This window comes from Zootoca vivipara, chromosome 12, assembly GCF_965207765.1.
Source record: "Zootoca vivipara chromosome 12, rZooViv2.hap1.1, whole genome shotgun sequence".
In the NCBI taxonomy this organism is placed as follows: Eukaryota; Metazoa; Chordata; class Lepidosauria; order Squamata; family Lacertidae; genus Zootoca; species Zootoca vivipara.
In genome coordinates this window covers 43,599,458-43,611,929 of record NC_142595.1, presented here as the reverse complement: position 1 = coordinate 43,611,929, position 12,472 = coordinate 43,599,458, and the positions used below count along the sequence as shown (strand labels likewise).

General features: G+C 40.9%; 1 protein-coding gene across 1 annotated transcript; it reads right to left on the bottom strand.

Annotated features, from left to right (window-relative positions):
- Positions 1-170: 170 nt before the first annotated feature.
- Positions 171-7,883, bottom strand: LOC132592985 (vomeronasal type-2 receptor 26-like). Its single transcript, XM_088654797.1, has 4 exons — positions 7,065-7,883; positions 4,672-4,899; positions 1,687-1,813; positions 171-1,072 (listed from the first exon to the last, which is right to left on the bottom strand). Exons 1-4 carry the CDS (start codon positions 7,881-7,883, stop codon positions 171-173), a joined length of 2,076 nt encoding a protein of 691 aa, XP_088510923.1.
- Positions 7,884-12,472: the final 4,589 nt, after the last annotated feature.

Sequence of the window (12,472 nt, the reverse complement as noted above, 5' to 3'; positions counted from 1 at the left end):
TTTAAACCTCATAAGCAACTATGCTGGATATCAAGAACATATATGATAAGAGAATCTCTTCTGTTTTTTGATCATTTCAGGTAACTTCCTTTCTTGAAAAACAACAATGAGATTACCCTGTTAACAAGTCTACAGAATTTAAATAAAGAAATGACGGACTATACTGTTATTTACATCTTTCTCCGTATCAGCTGCTCTCTGTTATTTAGCTCAGGCCTCACCACAATAATGTAGCATTTAGGGGAAAAGATGCAACCCAACAGGCCAGCACTGGAAGCCAGGATGGAGAAGATCTCCACAGCCACCATGTATTTCCCTTTGGTGCTCAAGTATGTGGGAATAAAGGAGAACCAAACACTGCAGAAGACCAGCATGCTGAAGGTGATGAACTTGGCTTCATTGAAGCTGTCAGGCAACTTCCTGGCTAAGAAGGCCACAGTGAAGCTGACAATGGCCAGGAAGCCCATGTAGCCTAAAACACAATAGAACATGAAAACTGACCCTTCATTACATAGTAATATAATTTCTTCACTCATTGAGTGCATGTCCACATCTGGGAATGGGGCAGACTTTGCCAGCCAGAAGACACAGATTCCTACTTGAATCACAGAGCAGGAAAGGACAATGGAATAAGCCAGTTTTTTGCCTACCCATCTCCTGATCCTGGACCCCGGCTTGGTAGCCATGAATGCCAAAACCACTGAAATAGTCTTGGCCAAGATGCTAGAGAGGGCCACAGAGAAGACCATGCCAAAAGCCGTTTGTCTGAGTGGGCAGGTTGCCTTATTAGGCATTCCAATGAACATCAAAGAGCAAAGGAAACACAAGAGGAGGGAAATGAGGAGAATGTAGGTGAGGCTTCTGTTATTGGCTTTGACAATGGCAGTGTCCTGGTGCTTAATGAAAATGCCAAGTACCACAGCTGTGATCAGAGAGAATAAAAGCGCAGAGAAAGTTGAAACAATGGCCAAAGTTTCCCCAAAGCCTAGGACATTTGGTTTCTTGGGAATGCACTCATTCTGCTCTTCATTTGGATATTGATCCAGAGGACATCTGGCACAGGTTTCCAACCCTGAAAAAAAAAAGTTGTATGGCCATTGGAAACAATCCAGACTATGCTTAAGAGGTTTTTACAGGAGTCGTCTTACGATAGTGTTTGCATGAGGAAAAGTTTCAAAAGTTCTAGCCCAAATGCTTGTGCCCTAGATGCTTTGAAGATAAGATCCCAAAGAGCTTTCTTAGAGAAAAGACTACCACTTCTATTGCATCCTCCCTCCCCCAAAACTATAGTTTCTTCCAGGACAGAATGCATTTACAATTTTTTTGTCTTGTTGCATCAAAACAGAGCGGGCGGACATACACTCATGGTTTATATTGTTAAAATGTGTAAGATGTGGCATTTCAGCAGTGAGCCATTTGGGAAACTGCATTAAATGATGTAGAATGTACATAGATACAGCGTTGGAAAATCTTTACATTACAGACCAAGCTCACATCCTCATGTTATACTCCCTAGAAGGTTAAGATGATTTCTTCATAGTGGAAGCTTTTACTGAGGCTGAAGGGAAATTATTCTCCTACTGTTAATAAACAATGTAAATTGAGACGAGACATAGCAAACCCCACTTCTGATTTGATGAGAATTTTTTTTAAATAACTTGTATATGGTAATATGACATCCCTCACCTTTCTCATCTGAGAACATCCCACGAGGACATGGATCACAATCATAACAACAAAACTTCTTCCCCTCCTTCTTTTTCTTCTCATAACCAGGAAGGCAGTTGACATTACATAAGGAAATGGGTGGCACCTGTCCAAAGAGACACAAAGAGGTCAATGCAGTAGTACCTCTGGTTATGAACTTAATTTGTTCCGGAGGTCGATTCTTAACCTGAAACTTTTCTTAACCTGAAGCACCACTTTAGCTAATGGGCCTCCTGCTGCCACCGCGTGTTTCCTGTTCTCATCCTGAAGCATCATGGAAACACAAGAAGATTACAATTTTCATACCTATATTGACCATTCATACAACCATCAGATAATTTGATCTAACTGGCTATTTCTTTTGATTGAACTGAAGCCTCATGCCCTTTGCTTTAGAAATTTCACTTGATGTCCTTTAGTGAGGTTCAAGGAGTTGGGATTTGGAAGTAGTGAATTACTGCAGTTCTGCTCCTATTTGGATGGTCCTACTATTTATACCAGATGTTTTGGACTACAATTGCCATCTTCCCCAACCACTTGTCCTGTTAGCTAGGGATCATGGGAGTTGCAGGCCAAAACATCTGGAGGGCCGCAGTGTGGGGATGTCTGATTTATACCATTGGAATAAAGAGAGGCAGTGAAGATGTTGGGCAGATGTATTGCAGTTGTGTTGGACTGGCTTTATAAAACCAGCTTTATAAAAAACAGGGGACTACAATACAATATGTACATAAAATAAGTTGGAACCTTTTGTTCTCTGCAAAATCAATTTATAAATTCTGGTGTCATTTTTCAAAAAGAAATATTTTCAACATTTCCCCCAATGACTCTCAATATATGCAAAAAGAATCTCTTCATCCTTCATATACAAGGAAAAGGGCACAATATTTTGCAAATATTGGTTTAACAATCCTGAAAGCAAAATGGATGTGGCCATTAAAACATTCCAAAAATGTTTATCAATGTGAACCTGAAAGAGGACTATCTTAAGTCAATATTCCAATGGTACTTAACTTTATACAGAATTTATTTATTTATTTATTTGGTGGAAACGGGCATTGTTCGAGGTATAATGGAATTAAGGCAGAACTAATAAATATATTTTGCTGTTTTAAAATAATAGTAATTCCTTTCTGGACCGAAGTACTGAAGATTTCTCCTTCATAAGTCAGCTGAGGTTGAGCTTTTCCCAGTGATGTTTTTCTTTACGAATATATATCCTCAAAGCAAGAGCAATCATACTGCCACCTTTAGTTCCAGAAAAACTGAGAACTGCTTGTGATGGTATTGATGCCTTCTATGCAGAGGTGTACCTAGGCTCCCTTGTGCAAGGGGGCAAGGAGATGTATTAGTGTTGCCAAAGTCGGGAGGAACCATGGAGAAGAAACTCAAAAAGTTTGCTTTCTGTCACCTTTTTTTATAAATGATTTTTTTATTAGATTATACAATGATTCGCCTCCATACATTCAAGCATAATTATCCCAGCATAATTATTACAACAAAAAAAGAAAAGAAAAAGAAAAAGAAAACTTACAATAATTCATCACATTTTGAAAGGGGACTTCCTCATGTTCCCCCTCCCTGCAGCTCATTACAAATCATTATCGGCAAATTCTATATCTTACTTTCCTTAACCTATTCACATCTTCTATTTCTTATTTTATATCATGTTATACCATGTAACACCTTGTCCAAAATAAACTTCAGCTTACTTTCCAAACCTGCAACTTCACGATTACTTATAATTCTCTTCCTACATCAATTCTACAATATTTTTAAAATAAATTGTAAAATTCTTCCATTCCTCTTCCACCGTCTCTTCTCCCTGGTCACGTAGTCTTCCGGTCAGTTCAGCAGGTTCCATATAGTCCAACATTTTCATTTGCCATTCTTTCACCATTGGCATCTCCTGTGTTTTCCAGTTCTTTGCTATCAATATTCTAGCTGCGGTTGTGGCATATAAGAACAAATTCAAATCTTTTTTAGGTATTTCTTTTCCTACTATACCCAATAGAAAGGATTCTGGTTTCTTAAGGAAAGTGTTTTTAAACACTTTTCTCAACTCATTATAAATCTTTTCCCAGAATTCCTTAACTAGAGAGCAAGTCCACCACATATGGTTAAATGTTCCTTCCACCTTCTTACATTTCCAACACTTTTTGTCACCTTTTGTGCTCCTTCAGTCACTTTCTCCTTGGATATTGGCTCCGCCACTTGCCCTCCTTTGTCTGTTTGTCTGCCTGCCTTCATGCATCCCCCACTTCACTCACCACCTACCTTCCTTCCTCCCTTCCTCCCTTCCTCCCTTCCTCCCTTCCTCCCTCCCTCCCTCCCTTCCTTCCTTCCTTCTATTTCCACCCTCCCTCTCTTTTCTCCCCTCCAAGCCCTGCTTGGCACGCTGCTCAAACTTATAATAGTGCCACAGGCCCACCGGGAATGCGGAACCACACAGCTGCTCTGATGGCCAATGCCAGCAGCTGGATAAACCCACCATGAAACTGAGATTCACCTGCATGCCCTGCCCAGCAATGCATGGAACCCATGGAGTACATGAATGGATAGCTGGGCTCCTAGCTGCTCTGACCAAGCCATGATATTTTTTGGGGGGGGGCTCCCCCTGGGCCTGGGCCTGTGGCCAGGGCCAACCTGACAAACACCTCCAAACACCCCTGCTTCTATGATTCCAACTCAACACTATAGTCTCAAGCGGCAACAGAAAAATTCATGAATATTACAATGTTCATTCACAATGATACAGGTAGCTTAGCATTCTGTCTAATGCTTCTTGGTGTGACATGTCTTTTGGGCTTATTGCTATTTATGAATGTGGTTCATTTGTTTACTTATTCATAAAATTATTAGTAGCATTATTAGTAGTGGCAGCAGCAGTTGGGCAGCACTTCCCTTTTCACCTCAAGTGGCAAAACTACACACTCTCCCACTTTTGTGCAGTGATTTTCTTACCTGAGTGAAGACTCTGTGCCATTGGATTCCATCCCCATTCATGGTGAGCTCTTTGCCAGGAGGAGCCTGAGGATCCAGCCTTCCGACTTTGACCCTGACATAGGAATTATTTGGGAAAGTGACCAGGTTTGTAATATCAAAGCCAGCTGCTAATTCTCCATGTTTATTTAATGTGATTTCATCCCCAGCACTGTTGTTGAATGAGATTCTCTGCAGCAATGAATGGAGCTAGGTGGAAAGAGAATCACAAGACAATCTGTTTGGGTGTGAACATCCTTTTTGAGTTGAGATTCAATCCCAACAAGATAGACGGAGTGTTTCTGGGGACAGGGGTGGGTAGGTGTGGGGTATTCCCTAGCCCTGAATGGGTAACTGTGGCCTTAAAGGACCAGGTGTGCAGCCTGAGAGCCATTTTGGACTCACAGATGTTATGAAAGTGCAGGTCAATTCTGTGTCCAGGGCTGCTGTCTACCAGCTGTATCTGGTATTCCAGCTGAGACCCTACCTGTTTGTGCAATGTCTCACCAGAGTGGAACATGCTCTGGTTATCTCCCGCTTGGAGTATTGCAGTGCACTTTATGTGGGGCTACCTTTGAAGTTGACTCAGAAACTAAAAGAAATCCAAAACACAGCTGCCAGACTGGTGACTGGGAACGGCTTCCAGGACCGTATAACACTGGTCTTAAAGGAACTACATTGGCTCCCAGTATGATTCCAAGTAAAATGCAAAGTGTTGATGCTGACCTTTATAGCCCTTAGCGTCTTTGCTCCTGTATACCTGAAGGAGCATCCGCACCCCAATCATTAAGCCCAGACAATGAATGCAGAAAGTGAGGTTACAGGGAACCAGGCAGAGGGCTTTCTTGATAGCCACACCTGCCCTGCAGCACACCCTCCCATTAGATGTCTAGGAAATGAACAACAATCTGACATTTAGAAGACATCTGAAGGGAGCCCTGTATAGGGAAGTTTTAAACGTTTCTTGTCTTGTGTTTTAATTCATCAGAGACTTCCCAGAGTGGCTGGGGTATCTCAATCAGATGAGGAGCACATAAATGTTGTGTTGTTTTTGTTGTTGTTGCTACTGCTGCTTTATATTTTGGAATCCCTGCATTGCATTGAATACTCTAAAATTACATCATTTTCCTCTGCAGTCAAACAGCCTAGCACTGGCACCATCGCTGCAGGGCCCTGGGTTCCCAGGCACCCACAAAATTCTTAATGATGGGGCCAGGAGCCCTCAACATTCTGCAGCCGGAAGGGCTCTGGTGGGCCCTCCTGCTGCTGTGATGGGCTCCATCACTGCCTCCTGCTGCAGCTGTGGGCGATGGAGCCCCTTACAGACCCTTTGAGAGAAGCCTTAGAGATCCCTCTGCCTGGACTCCTCCAAATCTGTGACATCACATGCAGTGCATGACATCACACATGTGCACCAGACACCCACAACCATGATAAATTCCTGAAATGAGATATTGATAAAGTGAATAATACTAAAACTAAACTAATAATTGTTCAAAAAAACAAAATTGGCTTAAATCTCCCAAAAGAAACCTTGATATAGAAAAAACATAAAATTTCTCAAAGAAACTTCTAAATAAAGTAAACCTTGACGAGGTGCCGCCTGAGTGACTCGTTTCACTGGAAAATCTCTATCTGTTTCCTCAGAAGGAAAATATTTAGGGGCTGAGGTTTTCTTATCAAAAAACTAGACAGGAACTGTAGACTCTGAAAAGAACTGAAATCTACACCGCAGTATGGGGTATAATCCCCCAAAATAAGACTCTAGTTTTGTTTAAACCAAAGGTTAGCTAATCCTATGAGACAGTTCAAATAAAGAATATCATAGCTATTTGAAAAAGATTAGGTAGAGGGCTGTAAAAGCTCTCCTAGTTGTCATGTTATAACGCCATTGCTAACACTGCTCAGGTTTATGTTTTTTCTATATCAAGGTTTCTTTTGGGAGATTTAGGCCAATTTTGTTTTTTTTGAACAATGATTAGTTTGGTTTTAGTATTATTCACTTTATCAATATCTCGTTTCAGGGATTCATCAGGGTTTAGTTTTGTTTTGTCGCTGATTACATATTCCGGTGATTGTCTTTTTTGCCATTTAGTAGAAATACTGGAACAGTGCCAGTCCTAAATGTTTAATTTTTTTGAACAATTATTAACTTGTCAAGTAGTTGCTGCTTGTGTGTCACTTACGAAAGTCTGTATAATCTAAAGTCTGCTTACTATAATTATAGGAAACAAAATAATTTAAGGTTAATCTTTCATGTATTTATTACTTTTAATTATTTACTTAGAGATGAATGCCAACTCACATTATATATAGATACAGCCCACAACACTGAATACTTTACAAGGGGAACACTTTATAAAAGAAAACATTACCTGCCAAGGTTCTACATTCTGAGAAGAGAGTCCCTCTCCACCCTTTATCCTTTTGCTAATGGCTTCAGATGAGTACCTAATATGTAAGGCATGTGCCAGAGCATAGACAGCATTATAGATACTGTAGCTGTGGCCGGTCATGCTCATTTCAAAAAATGGTGCAGGGAGGCTCTCCAGCAACTCCTCTCCAGTACATGTGTCTGCTGAAGCTGTGGAATTTGACAGTAAACAACTGAATGCTTGTTCCCAGAAATCGTTGATAAAACCATCTCCATCTGCCCAGGAAGGCTTTACACTCCTTAGAAAGTCTGAGAAGTCTTGAATCTCATTGGAGTGAATTGCAAAGGAGATAGCACCATGGCATGTTTGTATATTTATTTCAAAAAGTTTTTTATAATAATATAATATGAAATCAATTTGGGCTGTTGTAATCCATACTTTTCCTCCAGGTTGCTTCCTCTTAGATGGAGGCAATATCAGCTGAATCATATTCCTTAGCTCTATAGTATCTGCTACCCATAAAATAGATGTGCTTTCTCCATATATAACAACCACATTTGCTTTGCTTGAAATGAAAGCTGGGACCAAAATCCTTGTTTCACTCAAAATATCAACTATGTTACCAGTGAAATGCAGATGGTATTCAATTTTTTCTGTGAATTCTGAACAGATTCCATTCTGGAAAAGCATTGGTTCAATGATCTGTAGGAAACGTTCCCCAGCTTCATTAGCTGGAGTGATGAGCCCGACCCATTTCCATCCAAAATGCAAAAGTAACTGAATAATTCCCTTGTATTGAAGATCTTCATTGGGGACCATGCGATAGAAGGAAGCAAGTTTGATTTGATCATTCGTGGCTGGTTCAAATGAACCATATGAAATCTGAAAAAGGAAAAAGCCAAACTTTTCCCAGTGGAAACAAGAATTCACAACACACTCATTTATCTGAACCATAATCCTGTATACCGTATATATACCGTATACTAATCTTAGACAGGGCCGACCCCCATTTACATAGAAAATGTATTGCTCAAAAAACCAAACAACCATATACCTCATTTATTTTTGTAGCTATTGATTCCTATAATTATGGGAGTCATCAGAGCTGCATATTTGTACAAAAGGATTCTCTCCAAGAGCAGGAGAGCTTTAATCCTTGCACTGCCTTCAACAATACTCCAAAGTGGAACTGGAGAATTACAAGCAATTGATCGTGTTCCTTCGGTCTATAATCTTTATAACACTTGTAGGGAGAGGTTGATGTCATATCTAGTAAGATCTCTCGTGGGTGGATATCCTGGAAATATTATACATTTTATTCTTATGTGACCACAATAAACCGTAAAAAGTAAAATACCAGCAAAAATTAAGGCAACTAAAAAGAAGTCCAGGAATGCAGCAGAACAATACTATATTGGTAAGAATATATCCATTCCCAAATGCCAGAAAAATAACAAGAAATTTGTTTCAATTAGCCTCTGAAAGTGGACAGTACTAAACATCATCATATCTATACAGGGAGGGGATCTTATGATTCCTACAGAGAGGGTCATTGTTGTCTCGAGTTATTTATGCCTCTGTAAGCCAGTTTCATAACTATGAATGGGGACTACCGCTCATGCGGCTATGGCAGTGCTTTCAGGAACAATGTAATGTGAACCCATCAAGGTGCCCCATTCATCCAAATGGAACTTTTTGAACAATCTTAAATATATTATACACACACCTGGGTTCTTTCATGTACATTGTTGGGTATTAATATTATACACCCCCCCCAAAAAATATACCCATATATTGCAACCTGTTTCCCTTTTCCATTTTACCACTTCATATTTATGCATCAACAGATTCCTAGTGAAAGGAGAAAAGTATGAATAACGGCATCAAATACCAATATTTCAATACCCATATTCTACCTGTGGAATCTTGTAAAGACCTAAGACATCTGCCATGGATGAGGAGGTGTCAGAGCTAAGTCCCCCAATGACTCCTACTACATTTTTCTGAATGCCACATATGTAGTTGGGGACAAAGTGATGTGAGTTAAATAGCAGATCCAGAGTATTTCGGTAGGTCATCCTTGAATCAAAATAGCTATCATAGATGTGGAATCCAAGAGTGACATTGGGCAAGATCTTGGGATTCTCATTGATCTCATCAACAGCAAACACCAAGGCGAGGATGTGTTGGTAGAACTTCATCATCGCTCTGTAAATAAAGTGTGTTACTATTTTTATAGGGTATTAAACAGAGCACAACACCTAGATCTGAGGGATATGACTGGCTAATTAAATCATGCTGGAAATTGTTTTGTGCTTTTAGAGTTAATGTTTGGATATCTCTTCCATCTGAATAAGTTTGTCTGAACACATAGTTTGAGAAATGAAACCATGTTGCTTTTCATCACTAGAGACATGCACAGTTATTTAAATCATTACTACATCAGTTCTTTTTCCTAGGTTTTGAGACAGCACTCCCATGGCTCTGTGCCCAATGCATGGACACTTCTTGCAGAACCCTAACGCCGCCCCTGTGACTGGGGAGGTCTAGAGAGTGATCTATGCTTCATTGGAGGATGGAGAGATACCCTGTATCTTGGAACAGGTTATGGTGTGTCTCCACTTTGTAAGTACAGTGGTGCCTCAGAAGACGAATTTAATTCGTTCCACGGGTCTTTTCTTATAATGAAAAATTAGTCTAGCGAATCCCATAGGAATGCATTGCGTTTTTTTGGCCCATAGGAATGCATTAATTTATTTTCAATGCATTCCTATAGGAAACTGCTATTCGCTAGACGAATTTTTCATAAAATGAATTCGTCTAGCGAGGCAACCTCCGCTAGAAAAAACCTTTTGTTAAGTGGAAATTTTGTTAAGCAGGGCATTCGTTAAGCGAGGGACCACTGTACTGCTCTGAACCATATAAAATCTTACTATTGGATTTAATCTTCAAAGAAAATCAAGAGCAGTTTACCCAGAATAAATGAAATGATCTTAAGAGCTATTTACTTACAATGGGCTGTTAATAAAGACCTGAGATGGGTGTTCATGGAAGGAAATGCTGGGGAATATGTAATGGATATGGGACACCATCCCACCGATGAAAAGGTCACCTTGTTCATACCACTCATGTGGAATATGGACAGGATTATTTCCACTGCAAACAACAGTATGCACTTTGGGCACCATATTGGGAAGCAGCAGGAGAAGTAGCAGCAGCAACATCCTCATCACAAGTATCCTTCTACACATAGACTCTCCTTTGCCTCGCCACAATATTGTTACTATCACCAGCCTGACTTGAACAGGATGTATGTGGTGATAACCAACTCTGCCAATTCTGTACTTAAAAAGGCAGGTATCCACCTTCTCATTAACTTCAGCACTGCCACAAAAAAATTCATCAAAAGCTATGATTTGAAATCTAACCAATACAATGAAAAGCAAAAGATACCTCTCCTCCCTTACCTTACCTATGGAACACCGGGGTACTTTTAATCATTCCAGATTTTATTTTTTATTTCCCATTCTGCCTTCTGGAGCTTTTCCAGGTGAATTAATTACTGTAATTCTAATAATTATCGAGGAGATAATTACTTCTGCAATGTTTTTGGACTCAATGTTGCATCACCAGTAGGAGAACTGGCAAAGTAAACAAATCTGTCTCATCACAGAATCAAAGGTTAGGAAGAGACCTCCAAGGTCATATTGTCCCGTCTGCTTGTTAATGCAGGACATCCAGAACTAAAAACAAACCAATAAAAAGAAAAACACCCCACCTGTAGGCAGGCATCCATCTTTTCCCTAACAAATCCTCTATCAAAATGTGTTTATAGGTGAGCCAACTGCAACCTTTCCCCATTTTTCTAATTTCCTACTGTTAGGGGCCCTGACACTCTCTGACTCTCTGACCTCTCTGACCATCCAGAACTAAAAACAAACCAACTACCTTGACCAACTACATCGTTCCAGTGGCACCCCGTGGGGCTCAGAAGCCCAGTCATGTCACCCCTTGCCTACTGAGCTGGCAGCCCCCCACCCTTTTTCAAACATCCTCCCATTTGGCGTGTTCCCTCAGCCTCCTCTCCCCTCCCCTTGCGAGTCCTTTGGGCTACCAACCTACCCCAAAGAGAGGTAGCTCCTAACACTGCCCCACATGGAAGCATCCCCAGGTCAGCCCCAGAGGCACCATTCACCTGGGAAGCTTTTAGCCAAGGCTGTACAATCCTATGAGAGGCCGAGTTAAAAGAGGGCATTAGAGGAGAAAGGCAAGCAAAGAGGGACAGTGGCCAGTGTTGTCCGCGGCACCCCTGACCATCATTCAAGGCACCCCAGGATACCACACTGGGTGAAAACCACTGGTTCAAGACATCTCTCTCTTACTCTAGTAGGAAACATTAATTCAGAAGACTGTCAGGGTGGCCCATCTGTTTAAGGCAGTGATTGGCACTCTTATGCCGTCTAGATGTTTCTGGACCACAGCTTCCATGATCCTTGATAATAATGGTCTGTTGTAAGCTGCTGGGGGCTGTCATTCAGCAACATCTGGAGGGCCACAGATTGACTACCTCTGGTGCAAATAAAAGTGGGGAGTAGAATAAGGCTCCATGTCTATGGTGGTATATATCTGTTAGGGGTTTGTCAAGTATTAGGGACCTCTGAGTCTGGAGCAGTGTCTACGTATGGCAAGGTGAATCACTTCCTGTCTCCATTCACAGCCCCATGTCAATTGAGGTATGAGATTCCAAAAGTGTAGAAATCCAAGTTTATCCTGGGAATTCTAAAAGTCTGCAGGAGCCATAGATGCTGTGGTGTCAGGCTGCTACATTCTCCCAGGAAGGTACAGCTGTTGATCAGATAGGACTGCCTTTTCAGCCTGATGCTGGCATTCACATACTGATTGATGCCCCTCTCCACAGCGGCCCTGGATCGTTCTGCTTTATCTAATCCAACCTGCTGCAATTCATGGCTATACCACATGAACTTGATAGATACCCAGATCTCCCAAAATAGGCACAATTTGGCTTGGGGCATGGCTAAATTTCGTGCACAGCCCTGCTGGATAGACTAATGGACTCAGTGTAAGGCAGCTTCTCAAGTTCTTGTGTTCCTTTTCTTCTCTTCTCTTTGCATCCTATCATCTCCTCACCAGGAGAAGAAGAGTAAGGGAATGTGTAGGCATTCAAGTGGATGGATATCATCCATAGCTTCCTTCATACATGTAATCACAGTTCATTTACACCTCATATGAAACTATGCTGGATATCAAGAACATAAATGATAAGACAGTCTTTTTTTCCCCTCTCTCTATCTTTTCATATAACTTTATTTCCTGAAAAAACCACAGTGAAATTGCCATGCCAACATGCCTACAGAGTCTAAATACAGAAATGACAAACTAAGTGTTTT